Here is a 14,048-nt window from a genome sequence, read left to right as displayed (position 1 = left end):
AAACGTTTCTCTCCTAAAAGATATGTTTTACTCTTAAGCATAGGTTAAACTATTCAAAGAAAACCATGGTTTGGGGTGGTTCTAAACCTCATAGTGTTATGAATAATAATGAACAATAAAATGTCATTACATTCTCTTCTAAGGCAAAAATACATGCATTACCATTTTTACATGAAATAGTTCTAAAATATCATTTTAATGTTTCCTCTTTTCTTGCCTTGCCTGGTACATGTGATACATTTCCCTCATGGATCCTAATTATTGGTAATAGGAAAACATGGAATTAGGGGTTAGAAAGAGAGGAGGTAATGAAGTGAATATCAAAGCAGGAGCTTTTTCAGTCAACTTGAAAAAAGTTTCCTTACAAGAAGTAATATTTTCATGGAAAATAAAAGATATATTAAAATAAAAATAAATACTTAAAATTATAAAAAAAATATTAAAAAAAAAGAAAGAAGTTTCCTTACTCTTAGCAGAAGAACAAGGGTGGGGCTGCTGACAGTCGGGTTCAAGTCTGATTCAGTTTGAGTCAACCAACATTTTTTTTTTTTTTTTGAGATAGTCTCACTCTGTTGCCCAAGCTAGAGTGCCATGGCGTCAGCCTAGCTCACAGCAACCTCAAACTCCTGGGCTTAAGCAATCCTCATGCCTCACCCTCCCAAGTAGCTGGGACTACAGGAATGCACCACCATGCCTGGCTAATTTTTTCTATATATTTTTAGTTGTCCAGCTAATTTCTTTCTATTTTTAGTAGAGATGGGGTCTCACTCTTGCTCAGTCTGGTCTTGAATGCCTGACCTTGAGTGATCCTTCTGCCTTGGCCTCCCAGAGTGCTAGGATTACAGACGTGAGCCACTGCGCCCAGCTCAACCAACATTTAATGAGCACCTGATATTTGCCAGGCACTAGGGGTTCAACAGTGGAAAAGGCCCATTTTTCAAAATACTTGTGATCTTATACACATGTCTTGAGCTCCCCTGAAATTGAATGCAATAATCTGGAGTTATTTCCATTTGTGGGGTGAGGGGGCAGGGAAGGGTAGGAGTTCATGGCTTTTTGTCAGCTTCTCAAAGGAGTCTTTGGTCCACAAAAAAAAAACCCAAAAAGCTTACTGTGGGCAGAGCTAAGCTTCTGTGCCCCCTGAATTACAGAGGCACTTGAGATGCTGTCTTACCTTTCCTCCCATCTGCACAGAACTGTGCAGGTAAACAAAGGTAACCTGAAAGGTTTCTGCCGAGGTCTCAAATTACTTCAGTGTCTTCAGAGCCAGGTTTCCACTGGGAGGTGGGCCTCGTGGTCTCTCAGTCTCTTGCTGCACCCTGGATGAGGTGGTGGCTGGGAGTGCTGTGTCAGCACTTCTGCTGGTTTTCCCATTTCAGAAACACAGAGGCCAGTTTGGGATCAGTGTTTAATGTTGAAGTAACATTGATAATGCTGCAGGAGTTTAAATGTTATATATTGTCAATTTTGTTGTTCAAATGTGTCCTTTCCCACCTGATGTCTCTGATCATTACTCTTTGTATGTGATTAGATCCTGTGCTCAAGAATCTATCCCAAGAAATCATAGAATTACTCAAAAAACTGGTTGGGCTTGAGAGCTTCTCGTTAGCCTTTGCCTGTGTACAGAAACAGGCTAGTGAGAAAAGAGCACTCCGGAAAAAGAGGAAGGCTATGGAGGTAAGTTTACTGTTTGAAAATACGGCCTGTTCACTGGGCTTAATAACTATTTTTTAACCGGGGGTGCACATGCGTGTGTCACACCTATACCCAGGGAGGACAAATATTTGAGAGATGGGGACTTTAAAGCTGGGGCTCTAGATTTTCTTCAGTGGGCATGTATTACATTTATGATGTTTAAAGGTAAAAAAAAAAAAAAAAAAAGGTGATACATTTTCTGCATTTGATTTTTATTGGTTTAACATTACTTTATAAGTAATATAAAATTTCTATTCTATTTTTAAGTTTGTAACTAATCCTGATATTGCCGCCAAGAAAAAGCTGAAGAAACACAAAAATAAAAGTGAAGCAAAGAAGAGGAAGATAGAGTTCCTGCGTCCAGGCTATAAGGCCAAGAGACAAAAAAGCCACAGCCTGAAAGATTTAGCAATAGTGGAGTGATGTCTCCCTATGCTAATACCCAAATATAGTTTATACTGTCTCGACTTGCCCCAAAGTATGAGCTTTCTGTTGTATTCTGCTAATCTGAAAGTATAGCAGATTTTATTATTTAAATTAAACTTTGGCATAAATTGTATAATATATGTAGTTTAATATAATCATGCTATATTTTTAAAATTAAAACATTTCATACTACTGCTTTATTTTCATCACTTGTCTAAAAAGCATGTGATACTAGCAATAGAGTTTGAAGCATATTGAAGCATTTTTTTAAACAAATACAGACAGTTTAAAATAGCAAGAAAAAAATGTAGAAGTTAGGAATAAATCAAACAAAAGATTTACAATACCTTTATGGAGAACATTCTAAAACTTTGTTAAAAGGCATTAAGAAAGATCTGCACAAATGAAGAAATATAACCATGCTCATGGACAGGAAAATTCAGTATCATACGATGCTAGTTATTCCAAATTGATCCCTTTGGTTAAATGTGTATCTGAGCAAAATCCCAAAAGAGTTCTTCGTGTTAGCCCAACAAGCTGATCCTAAAATTTCCTCTGAGAGAAACTTAGAACCATCCATCCAAAGAAAATAGGTACAAGAACATTCATGAACCATTGATAAAATTCAGGAACTAGAAGCAATCCAAACATCCTTCCACAAGAGAATGGATAAAGTGGTATATTCATACTCTAAAACACGGTATTGAAAATCAGCTAGTTACATACATCAATATAGATCAGCCCTCCTCAAACTACGGCCCGAGGGCCACATGCAGGTATTTTTGCCCGTTTGTTTTTTTATTTCAAAATAAGATATGTGCAAGTGTGCATAGGAATTTGTTCATTGTTTTTTTAAACTATAGTCCAGCCTTCCAACAGTCTGAGGGACAGTGAACTGGCCCCCTGTTTAAAAAGTTTGAGGACCCCCGAAGATGAATCCTAGAAACACTGTTTTGTTTTGTTTTTTTAAGACAGAGTCTCACTTTGTTGCCCAGGCTAGAGTGAGTCCATGGCGTCAGCCTAGCTCACAGCAACCTCAAACTCCTGGGCCGTCTGCCTCAGCCTTCCAAGTAGCTGAGACTACAGGCATACACCACCATGCCCGGCTAATTTTTTCTATATATATTAGTTGGCCAATTAATTTGTTTCTATTTATAGTAGAGACAGGGTCTGCTCTTGCTCAGGCTGGTTTCGAACTCCTGACCTCGAGCAATCTGCCCGCCTTGGCCTCCCAGAGTGCTAGGATTACAGGCGTGAGCCACCGCGCCTGGCCTGATGTAGTTTTTATCTCAAACAGTTCTCACCCTTCTAGGGGTTTTCTTATGTGTCAAAAGGATAAATAAAGGTGGGGCATCTTAGAAGGCTGATTTTAATTAATTCTAAGAGATTTAAAGTGAATGTATTACTTTCATAAAAATTTTAAAATCAAAAAACAAAATACTAAGGTAAGATCAGAAAGAACAAAAATATCAGCGATATTGAGCACATCTTTGTTTTTAATAAATATTTATTGAGTGCCTACTATGTGTCCAGTGCACCACACTAAATGCAAGGGATACTAACAGTAAATAAGACATGGTCCCTGCCCTCAAAGAGCTTACATTTCAACAGCTTAAAGTGCATCTCAGGTATTCAGATAACAGAAGTAATTCCGCCCCTCTCAATTTCTCTTTTTTTAGTGTGATAAGACACAGCACAATTACCAACCAATTATATAAAACAGAATGTTAAAGCTGAAAGAAACCTTTGGTATCATTTGTCCAAGGTCTCATTCTACAGACAATAAACTAAAGGAGTGGCATTTGCACCTAGAACTCGTGTTTTGATTTCAGGTTTGGTGCTTTCCCATTATCAGGCTTCTCACAAAACAATGTTCATAATGACTTTGTAAATATCAACATTCAAACCCTGATAACATACCTGTACAACTGTTTCCTGCTAGACAAGACCTTATAATTTATACCCTATTAAGTATCCACCTGCTTTATCCCATCTTGTTCTTTGTGGTGAACCAGAGGGATCAGAATTATCCAAGTGCTGACCTCTGGGACAGCTTCACACCCTCCAGATTCAAGGCGGCAAGGACTACATGCCCAGGTCTGCCTGCCACGACCTTACTTCCCCATACTTCTATTTTTTGCAGTTCTCCTGAACTGCTGGGAGCCACCTGTACAAGCTTTACACCTCAGGGTTTAAGTGAACTCATTTTCTGCATCCTTGATCTAGCATTTCCCAACAATGTGCCACTGACCAGAAGGGAACCCAAGTGTAAACTGCAGAAGCACTATTTCCCTAGCTGACAAACATATATCCTACTATTTCAACCATGAACATATTCTGAAGTGCCATAATGTGCCAGGCACCGTACTGGATACTGGGGACATAAATAAGAAAATGACAGTCTTTGCCCCTCAAGAGTAATATTAGTTGCACTGGAATACTTGTGGCTGAGGAAACGTCTCCAAAAAAGACCAAATTAGAGAATTGGGGATGAGCAAGGAGAGTAAGAGTCCCACAGGTAAACAGAAAGCTGCATTCACTGGAACATAATTCATTGTCTGGAAGAGGCCAGAGGACAACATCTAGGACGGTAAGGACCAGGAAATGAACCACTAGTGTTCCTGAGGCCTCAGAGGAACAATGGTATTACATTCTCTTTACCGGCACCTAAGTTTTAAAATGCTGGCTTTCCCAATTTACTTAAGTGAAAACAATTCCCCTAACTTTAATAATTACTAAGGACTAAATTTACTTTTTTTTTTTTTTTTGAGACAGAGTCTCACTCTGTTGCCGGGGCTAGAGTGCCATGGCATCAGCCTATCTCACAGCAACCTCAAACTCCTGGGCTCAAGCAATCCTTCTGCCTCAGCCTCCCGAGTAGCTGGGACTACAGGCATGTGCCACCATGCTTGGTTAATTTATATATATATATATATATTTTTTTTTTCAGTTGTCCAGCTAATTTCTTTTTTTTTTTTTTTTGGTAGAGACGGGGTCTCGCTCTTGCTCAGGCTGGTCTCAAACTCCTGAGCTCAAACCATCCACCCGTCTCAGCCTCCCAGAGTACTAGGATTACAGATGTGAGCCACCCTGCCCGGCCAGGACTTTATTTACTTCTGTCACATTATAGCTGATCCTGTGGTGACTGTTAGTCTGAAAAGTTCCTCTGAACATGAATTATTTTTTAAACTTAACTGCCCAGAAGTAAGCCTAATTTTTTAAAGAATGCTTAATTTCTCTCTGTAGAACCAATAAAGTTTTGAATTGTAACCAATTAAATTGGTTAAAACCATTTACATGTCCAATTAGAGATATATAAAAGGAATGAAAGACAGTAAAGACATCTTTTATAATACTTCTTAAAATAGATTTTTTTATTTCCTTTAATGTCAATTTTTCTCTTTAATGTGTTATGAATTCCATCAAACATAACCATTTAGGGTTGTTTTCACTATGTCATTGATCACTTCTAGTATAGACAAATAAGTTTATAGACATTATTTTGAATGTACTGTGACTACTTTTATTAGCATAATTTTATTTGAGAGTTAGGTTATCTGTGTTGATGTTGCTATTTTCAGGAATATACAGTGTAGATTATCAGTCAAGCTTCTGACCCAAAAGTCTTACTTTGAGCCCTATACCCATTTAACTAGCAGGTGACCTTGGTCAAGCCAACCTATCAAAACCCTGGGTCCATGTCCATAAAGTGAAGATACTGTAACCTGTCCTACCTACCTCACCGGGTGCCCGTGTAGATCAACTAGGACACGAGGTCAATATACATAAAAGTTTTCTGACAACTATAAAGTACTATAAAATGACAATTACAGGTAAGTCATTGAAGTTCAACCACCAAAATAATAGTCATGCCTATAACCAAAAGCTTTTAAATGAAATAGTTTAATAAGAAGTGGTCAGTTAAGCAGATTAAGACTATATTATGCACACTATGTTCCTAGCCTACTCTACTGAGTCTAATCTTTGGAAAGAGTTCATTTCAAGAGAAGAAAAATCTGAGTTATTTGTTAGTGTTTGTACAAACAAGCTACAACTACTAATTCAAAAATAGCAGGGTTTTTTCCCCAACAAGAGCACATTCTTTAATAGAACTATATTTGAATAGAATTCCATACAAATAGAATATATACCTTAACACAAGAAAGCAAGGAAGGAATATTTTACATTGCACAGAACATTCAGGTGATTCAATTGAGTTACCCCTCCAACCAAATGCTTATTTTTCATATTTATTACAAACATTGCAGTCAGTTCAGTATATGACAACAATCATATAGTTTTAACATTTAGTAGTGTAAAAAACACTTGACTGTTTCCAAAGCGATACGTGACATACCCTTAGTTTCAGAGGAGCTGAAGGGACTGAATTACTGTCTGCTTTTTAATGTTTCAACCAACCTATAAAGAGAAAATGAATAGTTTCTTAAGATAACTTTTAAGTATAAAGCATCATCAATTATAATACAGATTATATACTGGAGGTGGATTCCAAAACACTTAAAATGATGAAGGCTAACATAGAAGAATGAAGTTATGTACTCAGTTTCTGTGACGGTCTTTTAAGCTCTGAATTTGCCTGTGCTTTGAATAGAATGCTACTACTGCTGGACTACATGTGGATGACTCAGGCGAAAACTAGTCTCAGTCCTTAAGGAGCTGATTATCTAATGAGTAGATGCACAAATCAATTACAGGACAGTGTAACAAGTACTACGCCACTGATCTGTGACAAGGCATCTAACTTTATGTGTGTGGTAAGACAGTGGGAATGGAGAGACATCAGGGAAGGTTCTTGAGAAGAAGAGAGCCTTAACTCCTGAAGGATAAGGAATTGCAAGGGTGAGATGAGGCAGGGAAAAGGCTAAAAACTGGCAAAGAGCTGGCCTATCTAAGTAACTGTAATCAGGTAGATGTGGCTGAAATAAAGGGAGATGTACATGAAGACTGGTGGGAGAAAAGGCTGGGAGGAACTTATGTGATAAGCTTAAGTAAATTTAAATTTCATCCTTACGATTAAGGAAAATGACATGTGGGTGTCCACAGCCATGAATACACACAAATGCACAGAAAACTCTGGAAACATGATACTTGCCATTCCATTGCCTCATCAAGGCCAGTGCCTTTGGTTGCTGATGTTTTGAATATTTGCCATTTTCGGTCTTTCAAGGCAGGTAACCCAAGTGAATTTGCCATCTCTGAGGGGGTCATGGCCTGTTCCATGTCCTGCTTATTTGCAAACACCACTAAAATGGCTTTTCTCAGCTCTTCTTCCTAATAAAGGTGAATATATTTAATTTCCTCTAATCAATTTGCTTGAGTTTAAGAAATGTCAAAAAAATATATAATATTCATTATAAATTATGAAATTACAGATAAGTATGAAGAAAAGAAGTTTCACCCATAATCCTACCTCCCAAATATGATCACTGTTAACATTCTGATTCTTTTCTTTTATTTTTTTTTGTTTTTTGGGTTTTTTTTGAGACAGAGTCTCACTTTGTTACCCAGGCTAGAGTGAGTGCCATGGCGTCAGCCTAGCTCACAGCAACCTCAAACTCCTGGGCTCAAGCGATTCTGCTGCCTCAGCCTCCCAAATAGCTGGGACTACAGGCATGCACCACCATGCCCGGCTAATTTTTTTTTCTATATATATATATTAGTTGGCCAATTAATTTCTTTCTGTTTATAGTAGAGACGGGGTCTCACTCTTGCTCAGGCTGGTTTCGAACTCCTGACCTTGAGCAATCCGCCCACCTCAGCCTCCCAGAGAGCTAGGATTACAGGTGTGAGCCACCGCGCCCGGCCTATTTTCTTTTTTGAGACAGAGTCTTACTCTGTTGTGCAGGTTAGAGTGCAGTGGCATCATCATAGCTCACTGCAACCTTAAACTCCTGGGCTCAAGTGATCCTCCTGCCTCAGCCTCCTGAGTAGCTGGAACTACAGATGCGCACCACCACGTCTGGCTAATTTTCCTATTTTTTGTAGAGATGGTCTTGCTATGTTGCTCAGGCTAGTCTCAAACTCCTGGCCTCGAGTGCCTCCCACCTTCGCCTCCCAAAGTGCTAGGATTACAGGTGTGAGCTACCACGCCTGGCCTTTTTTGGGTACTTTTTACTAGCAGTTTGTTCTGCAGATTCTTAAGTTTATTTAGTAAATACTTTTACATATTTAAGACTACATTTATATATAGTTCTATAGCCTGATATAAAATATAAGCATTAAATCATAAATGTTTCTCCATTAAAATTTTTTCTAAAAAAAAATTAATGGCTAAATATACTCTATACTATGGATGGATGCACCATAAACTATTTTGTAGTATTAGATTCTTACTAGATTGTTTTCACTTGACTATTACCGGAAACCCAACTGACAGAGTCTTTATATGGAAATCTTTGTTTGAATCTCTTTCCTTAAAACAATTCTCTAAAAATGGAGTCAAAGTATGAACAGTTTTTTGGGCTCTGATAAACTGAATATATGTTATAAACAGCTTTCCAGAAAGGTTGTAACAATTTTTACCCTACCAACAGTGTAAAAAGGTTCGCATCTTCCATACAGACTTAGTGGAATTGGAAATTTAATATTTTTCCAAACACAGCATCTCATTATATATCAGGGTACTAGAAATGCAAATGTTATTAGCAATATGTTTTTCTCCTGTGAATTGTGTTTTGTTCATTTTTCTATTGATCTGCAAAGGGTCTCGATATGATTAAGTCAATGGTTTCTGGTTAGTCCCGGTTTCCTGCTTTACTCTTGTTTCTATTTGGCATCTCTGAGCTTTTGGGGTTTTCTGTTTATGTTAATATGATTAAATCTATCCTTTCTTTTGTAATTCCTTCTAATTCTTTGATTTAGAAAGGCCTTCCCTACTCAGAAATTTTAAACATATTCACTTATATATTCTTATAGCTAATGATTTTGACTTTTTACTCCATTTTCCTTACTTCATTAAGAATTCATTTTGTGTACAAGGAAGGCGAAACCTAAATTGCATTTGTGTCTATAGGTTTTAATAATCCTAACTTGTACTCAACCTGTACTTTACATAATATTTATTGGTTGAATCAATTAAAAAATTGAAGAAAAGAATCCAACTTTTGGTTCTTTTTCCATGGGATTTTATAAGTCAAATCCTAATACTGCAAATAACCTATTAACAATACTACACAACTCGAGCATTGTAAACTGAAGTTAATAGTCCATTTCTTTTAAACAATATTTTATATGATAAAAATGTATTATATCATATGAATTATATCTAAATAAAGCTGTTATTTTAAAAATCCATTATACTCAAGGCAATTAAACCTTATCCTTATATTTGAAGTTAGTCTAAGAAGCTCTTATAAATAAATATGATGCTATGATGTGAAAAAAAATTAAGCTATTAAGTCTCCAATTTATAACTTGGATGCTATTGAGAAGTTGGTAGTCCAAGAAATCAGAAGTCCAGCATCCTCTATTTTAAGAATGCTTTTACCTAGGTTATCAAGTGGCTTAGAACTTATATTTAAATATTCAATGATTAGATAATTCAGAATCATAGTTGTTAAAAGGAAACTTATCCATCTAATATTCTAGAGCAAAAGCAAATTCATTATTAATCGTAGTACATTTGATTATTTTTTAAATTTTAGAAACTGATTTAATGCATCCTCTGAATTCAGTCAGTTAATCAATCAATGATCTTATTAACATCAGTTAATAAAATATATTGAGTTTTTAATTAAGTGCTATATTCTGTTCCTGACATCAGAGATATCAGGGTAAACTCAAAGAACTTACATTTTAGGGAGAGAGGCATACATAGGTAAACAAATATATTTAAAAACAATGTAAAGACATGATTAAGTGGTATAAAGTATCAAGTAGGGTAAGAGGTTAGAAAATAACTGAGCCTCATCTCTGAAGAAGAGACATATGAGAGGAAACATGTCAAGAAGGTAGCCATACAAAGATAATGAAGAAGAGCATTTTAGGCAGGAGGATTAGCAAGTGCAAAAGACCCTAAGCCAGGTGTGCAAACTTGTGTTTGTAGAACAGAAAGGTCTATATGGCTCAAGGGCTATAAACACAGGAAAGGGTGCAGAATAATAAAGCTGGGGCCAGAATTGTACTAGCAACCTAGAAATACACATTCCTCTGAACGTTAATGCTTCTAAAATAGCTAAAAATAAAAAGGCATTTTTAAAAAGTCATGTCATAGGAGTGACCTTGAATAGTTGCTTTAGTTTAAGAGAGCTCTGAACCTCCTGGAAATCAAAGAATCTAGCTTAAAGAAGTTACAAGGTTGGATTGGTTTTTTTTTGTCTCTAACCTCTCCCCACCAACTGTACTTTTAGAACAGGATGTAATCTGCATTCAAAAGAAAATGATACTAAAGGGATGAGGAAAAAAAATATGTACTGAAAACAGCCAGCAAATGTAAATGATTTCCCCACATTTAAAGTGGTAACGTTTTCTTACCTCCAACATGGCAACTAACTCTGATTTGGAAATGCCAATTCGGTCTCGGTCACAACTGTCTACTACATAAATAACTGCATCTGTGTTTGAATAATAACATCTCCAGTATGGCCTAGGGAAAATTCAAAGGGGAGAATATATTATTATTATTTGAGAGAAGAAGAAATTGACATGTCAATTTACATTCTAGAACTCAGAGCAAAGATTTGGAGTGTGGGTGGAGGGATTACATGCTAATCCTGCCCTACTCATATCAGAATCAATCCCTTAATGATTCATTGTTTCTGGTACATCATGTCCCTCAGATGTGATGGGGTCAAAAGAATAGTGATAAACATTAAATCACAGGACCAAAGAGTTTCAAAATGAGTCCAGACTTTAGGCTGAGAAAATATATTTATATTCTATAAAATCACTAATATACTAATAGAAAAGTTACCTACAGACCTGACTGTTACATTTTATAAATCTTTAGGAACCCCTTAAGAGGAATGGATTTTTAAATTTTTAATGTGATTTTATATAGCAGCCATGAAGTCATCAAGAAACAGAAATAGCTAAAATTAGAAATAAACTCAAAAGTGACTAAAGAAATGAAAAGAATTAAAAGAAGGCAGAATGTTTGCGGAATGCACTACTAATCTTTTACAATAGTACCATAGTGAATAACTACTGATAGTCACCAAACATTCACAGCTACCATGTCAAGCACAAAATGCTTGGCAGGAGACCTGAACTACAGAAAGCATCTATGTTTATTATTAGCCCTAACTGGTGGGTCTGCAAGGTAGTTGAATGAATTCCAAAACAAAATGCCTCACAGAGGAGGAGCTGACAAAAACTAAATAGAGGGCCATTTTTAGTTGAAAACTAATGAAGTAATAAGATCTTGCAATTTTCATGAAGTTTTTCATATAAGTGATAATATAAGTGATACCTGAAAAACTAGCTTCCTTAGATTTTTCTTTTTTTTTTTTTGAGACAGAGTCTCGCTTTGTTGCCCAGACTAGAGTGAGTGTCATGGCGTCAGCCTAGCTCATAGCAACCTCAAACTCCTGGGCTCAAGCAATCCTGCTGCCTCAGCCTCCTGAGTAGCTGGGACTACAGGCATGCGCCACCATGCCCGGCTAATTTTTTCTATATATATTAGTTGGCCAATTAATTTGTTTCTATTTATAGTAGAGACAGAGTCTCATTCTTACTCAGGCTGGTTTCGAACTCCTGACCTCGAGCAATCCACCCGCCTCGGCCTCCCAGAGTGCTAGGATTACAGGTGTGAGCCACCGCGCCTGGCTCTTAGATTTTAATTCAATAATTCAATACCTACTCTAAGGAAATAGTTTCAACATTTTTTTGGGGGGGGGGATAGGGTCTTGCTCTGTCACCCAGGCTGGGAGGCAATGGCCTGATCATAGCTTACTACAGCCTTTAACTCCTGGGTTCAAGTAGTCCTCCCACCTCAGCCTCCTAAGTAGCTAGACTACAGGCATGTGCCACCATGCCCAGCTAGTTTTCTTATTTTCTGTAGAGATGGGGTCTTGCTATGCTACCCAGACTGGTCTCAAACCCATGGCCTCAAGCAATCCTTCCACTTCAACCTCCCAAAGTGTTCTAGGAATATAGGCATGAACCACCACATTCTGCCAAATTTAAAATTTTACCTAATTTTCTCTATTCAAACATAGAGTGGAATCAAAAATATAAAAAATAAATTTAAGGCCGGGCGCTGTGGCTCACGCCTGTAATCCTAGCTCTTGGGAGGCCGAGGCGGGCGGATTGCTCAAGGTCAGGAGTTCAAAACCAGCCTGAGCAAGAGCGAGACCCCGTCTCTACTATAAATAGAAAGAAATTAATTGGCCAACTGATATATATATAAAAAATTAGCCGGGCATGGTGGCGCATGCCTGTAGTCCCAGCTACTTGGGAGGCTGAGGCAGAAGGATCACTCGAGCCCAGGAGTTTGAGGTTGCTGTGAGCTAGGCTGACGCCACGGCACTCACTCTAGCCTGGACAACAAAGCGAGACTCTGTCTCAAAAAAAAAAAAAAAATAAAAAAAAAAAAATAAATTTAAAAAATATTTAAAATACGATTAAAAAAGTTTTTTAACCTCATTTTAAACTAGATAGTTCCCATTTAAATTACAAGAGAACATATATTTTGGTTTACTGCTGTTAACCCTTAAACGAACCCATAAATGTTAACTACCACAAAATAACCTAGTCGTTGCACCATACCTGATACTTGTCTGTCCTCCTAAGTCCCACACTTGGAATTTAAGGTTTTTGTATGTCACCGTCTCTACATTAAATCCGATGGCTGGAAAAGAAATCAAATCAGCAGTATGTTTAGACTAATGCATTCTACCTTCAAAGTATCCAATCTAATTGAGTTCTAGTAGTTGATGGTAATCATCGAATCACATTATTGGTTGTGATTTTATTCCATTTAAGACAAGACAGTATGCTGTGCTATACACACACACATACACACACAAACATCAATTAGCAAAATCAGCACCACCTTAGGTTATCCAAGAATCCCACAAAAGGCCAGGTGCGGTGGCTCACACCTATAATCCTAGCACCCTGGGAGGCTGAGGCAGGCGGATAGCTCAAGGTCAGGAGTTTGAAACCAGCCTGAGCAAGAGCGAGACCCTGTCTCTACCAAAAATAGAAAGAAATTGGCCAACTAAAATTATATAGATTCACTTCTGAAATGTACCTTAAAAAAAAAAAGAAAAAGAAAATAAATAAAAAAAATAAATAAAATTATATAGAAAAAACTAGCCAGGCATGGTGGTGTGTGCCTGTAGTCCCAGCTACTCAGGAGGCTGAGGCAGTAGGATTGCTTGAGCCCAGGAGTTTGAGGTTGCTGTGAGCTAGGCTGATGACACAGCACTCTAGCCGGGCAACAGTGAGACTCTGTCTCAAAAAAAAAAAGAACCCCACAAAAGCTCTACAAATACAGTATATAATTCTTATCTCAACGAAAATCCTATAATATTAAATTCTCCTCATAATACAGGACTGGCATATAAAAATATGGAGAAAGTTATATTTAGAAATATAACACTTTTACAGCTGTAGAGGTATTATAAAAACTGGGATTTGGGAGCCAGACATGGTGGCTCATGCCTGTAATCCTGGCACTTTAGGAGCCTGGGGAGGAGGATCACTTGAGGTCAGGAGTTTTAACAAGACCAGCATAAGCAAGAGTGAGACCATGTCTCCACAAAAAATAGAAAAATTGCCTGTAGTCCCAGCTATCTGGGAGGCTGAGGCAGGAGGATCACTGGAGCCCAGAAGTTTGAGGTTACAGTGAGTTATGATGATGCCACTGTACTCTATCCCAGGGAACAGAGCATTTTTTCCATAAAAATATAAAATAATAAAATAAAATAAAAACTGAGATTGTGGTAGATAGCAAATAAATA

At 37.4% G+C, this 14,048-nt stretch overlaps 2 protein-coding genes across 5 annotated transcripts in view; one reads left to right on the top strand and one right to left on the bottom strand.

The window, feature by feature from the left end:
• UTP20 (UTP20 small subunit processome component) overlaps window positions 1–2,313 on the top strand; it is a 94,226-nt gene extending 91,913 nt beyond the window's left edge. Inside the window, exons 61-62 of the mRNA XM_020287898.2 lie at window positions 1,532–1,677; window positions 1,963–2,313. Coding sequence (XP_020143487.2) covers window positions 1,532–1,677; window positions 1,963–2,118 — 302 coding nt within the window. The 3' untranslated portion in view covers window positions 2,119–2,313. The remainder of the gene's footprint in view (window positions 1–1,531; window positions 1,678–1,962) is intronic.
• ARL1 (ARF like GTPase 1) overlaps window positions 1–14,048 on the bottom strand; it is a 31,945-nt gene that overhangs the window by 13,515 nt on the left and 4,382 nt on the right. For 2 of the 4 annotated variants that reach the window (XR_012921395.1, XR_012921396.1), the window contains exons 3-7: window positions 12,850–12,931; window positions 10,615–10,726; window positions 7,235–7,413; window positions 6,479–6,540; window positions 1,175–1,434 (exon numbers count right to left, since the gene is read on the bottom strand). Coding sequence is in view for 2 of the 4 variants with exons in the window: in XM_076007079.1 (XP_075863194.1) it covers window positions 6,510–6,540; window positions 7,235–7,413; window positions 10,615–10,726; window positions 12,850–12,931 (404 nt within the window). In the remaining 2 variants the exon portion in view is untranslated. Of the gene's footprint in view, window positions 1–1,174; window positions 1,435–5,083; window positions 6,541–7,234; window positions 7,414–10,614; window positions 10,727–12,849; window positions 12,932–14,048 lie in introns of those variants that run through there. The other 2 variants (XM_076007079.1, XM_076007078.1) reach the window with 2 other exon arrangements.

This window comes from Microcebus murinus, chromosome 10 (assembly GCF_040939455.1).
Source record: "Microcebus murinus isolate Inina chromosome 10, M.murinus_Inina_mat1.0, whole genome shotgun sequence".
Taxonomy (NCBI): Eukaryota; Metazoa; Chordata; class Mammalia; order Primates; family Cheirogaleidae; genus Microcebus; species Microcebus murinus.
The sequence above is the reverse complement of the archived record's forward strand: the minus strand, read 5'-3'. Positions and strand labels throughout refer to the sequence as shown.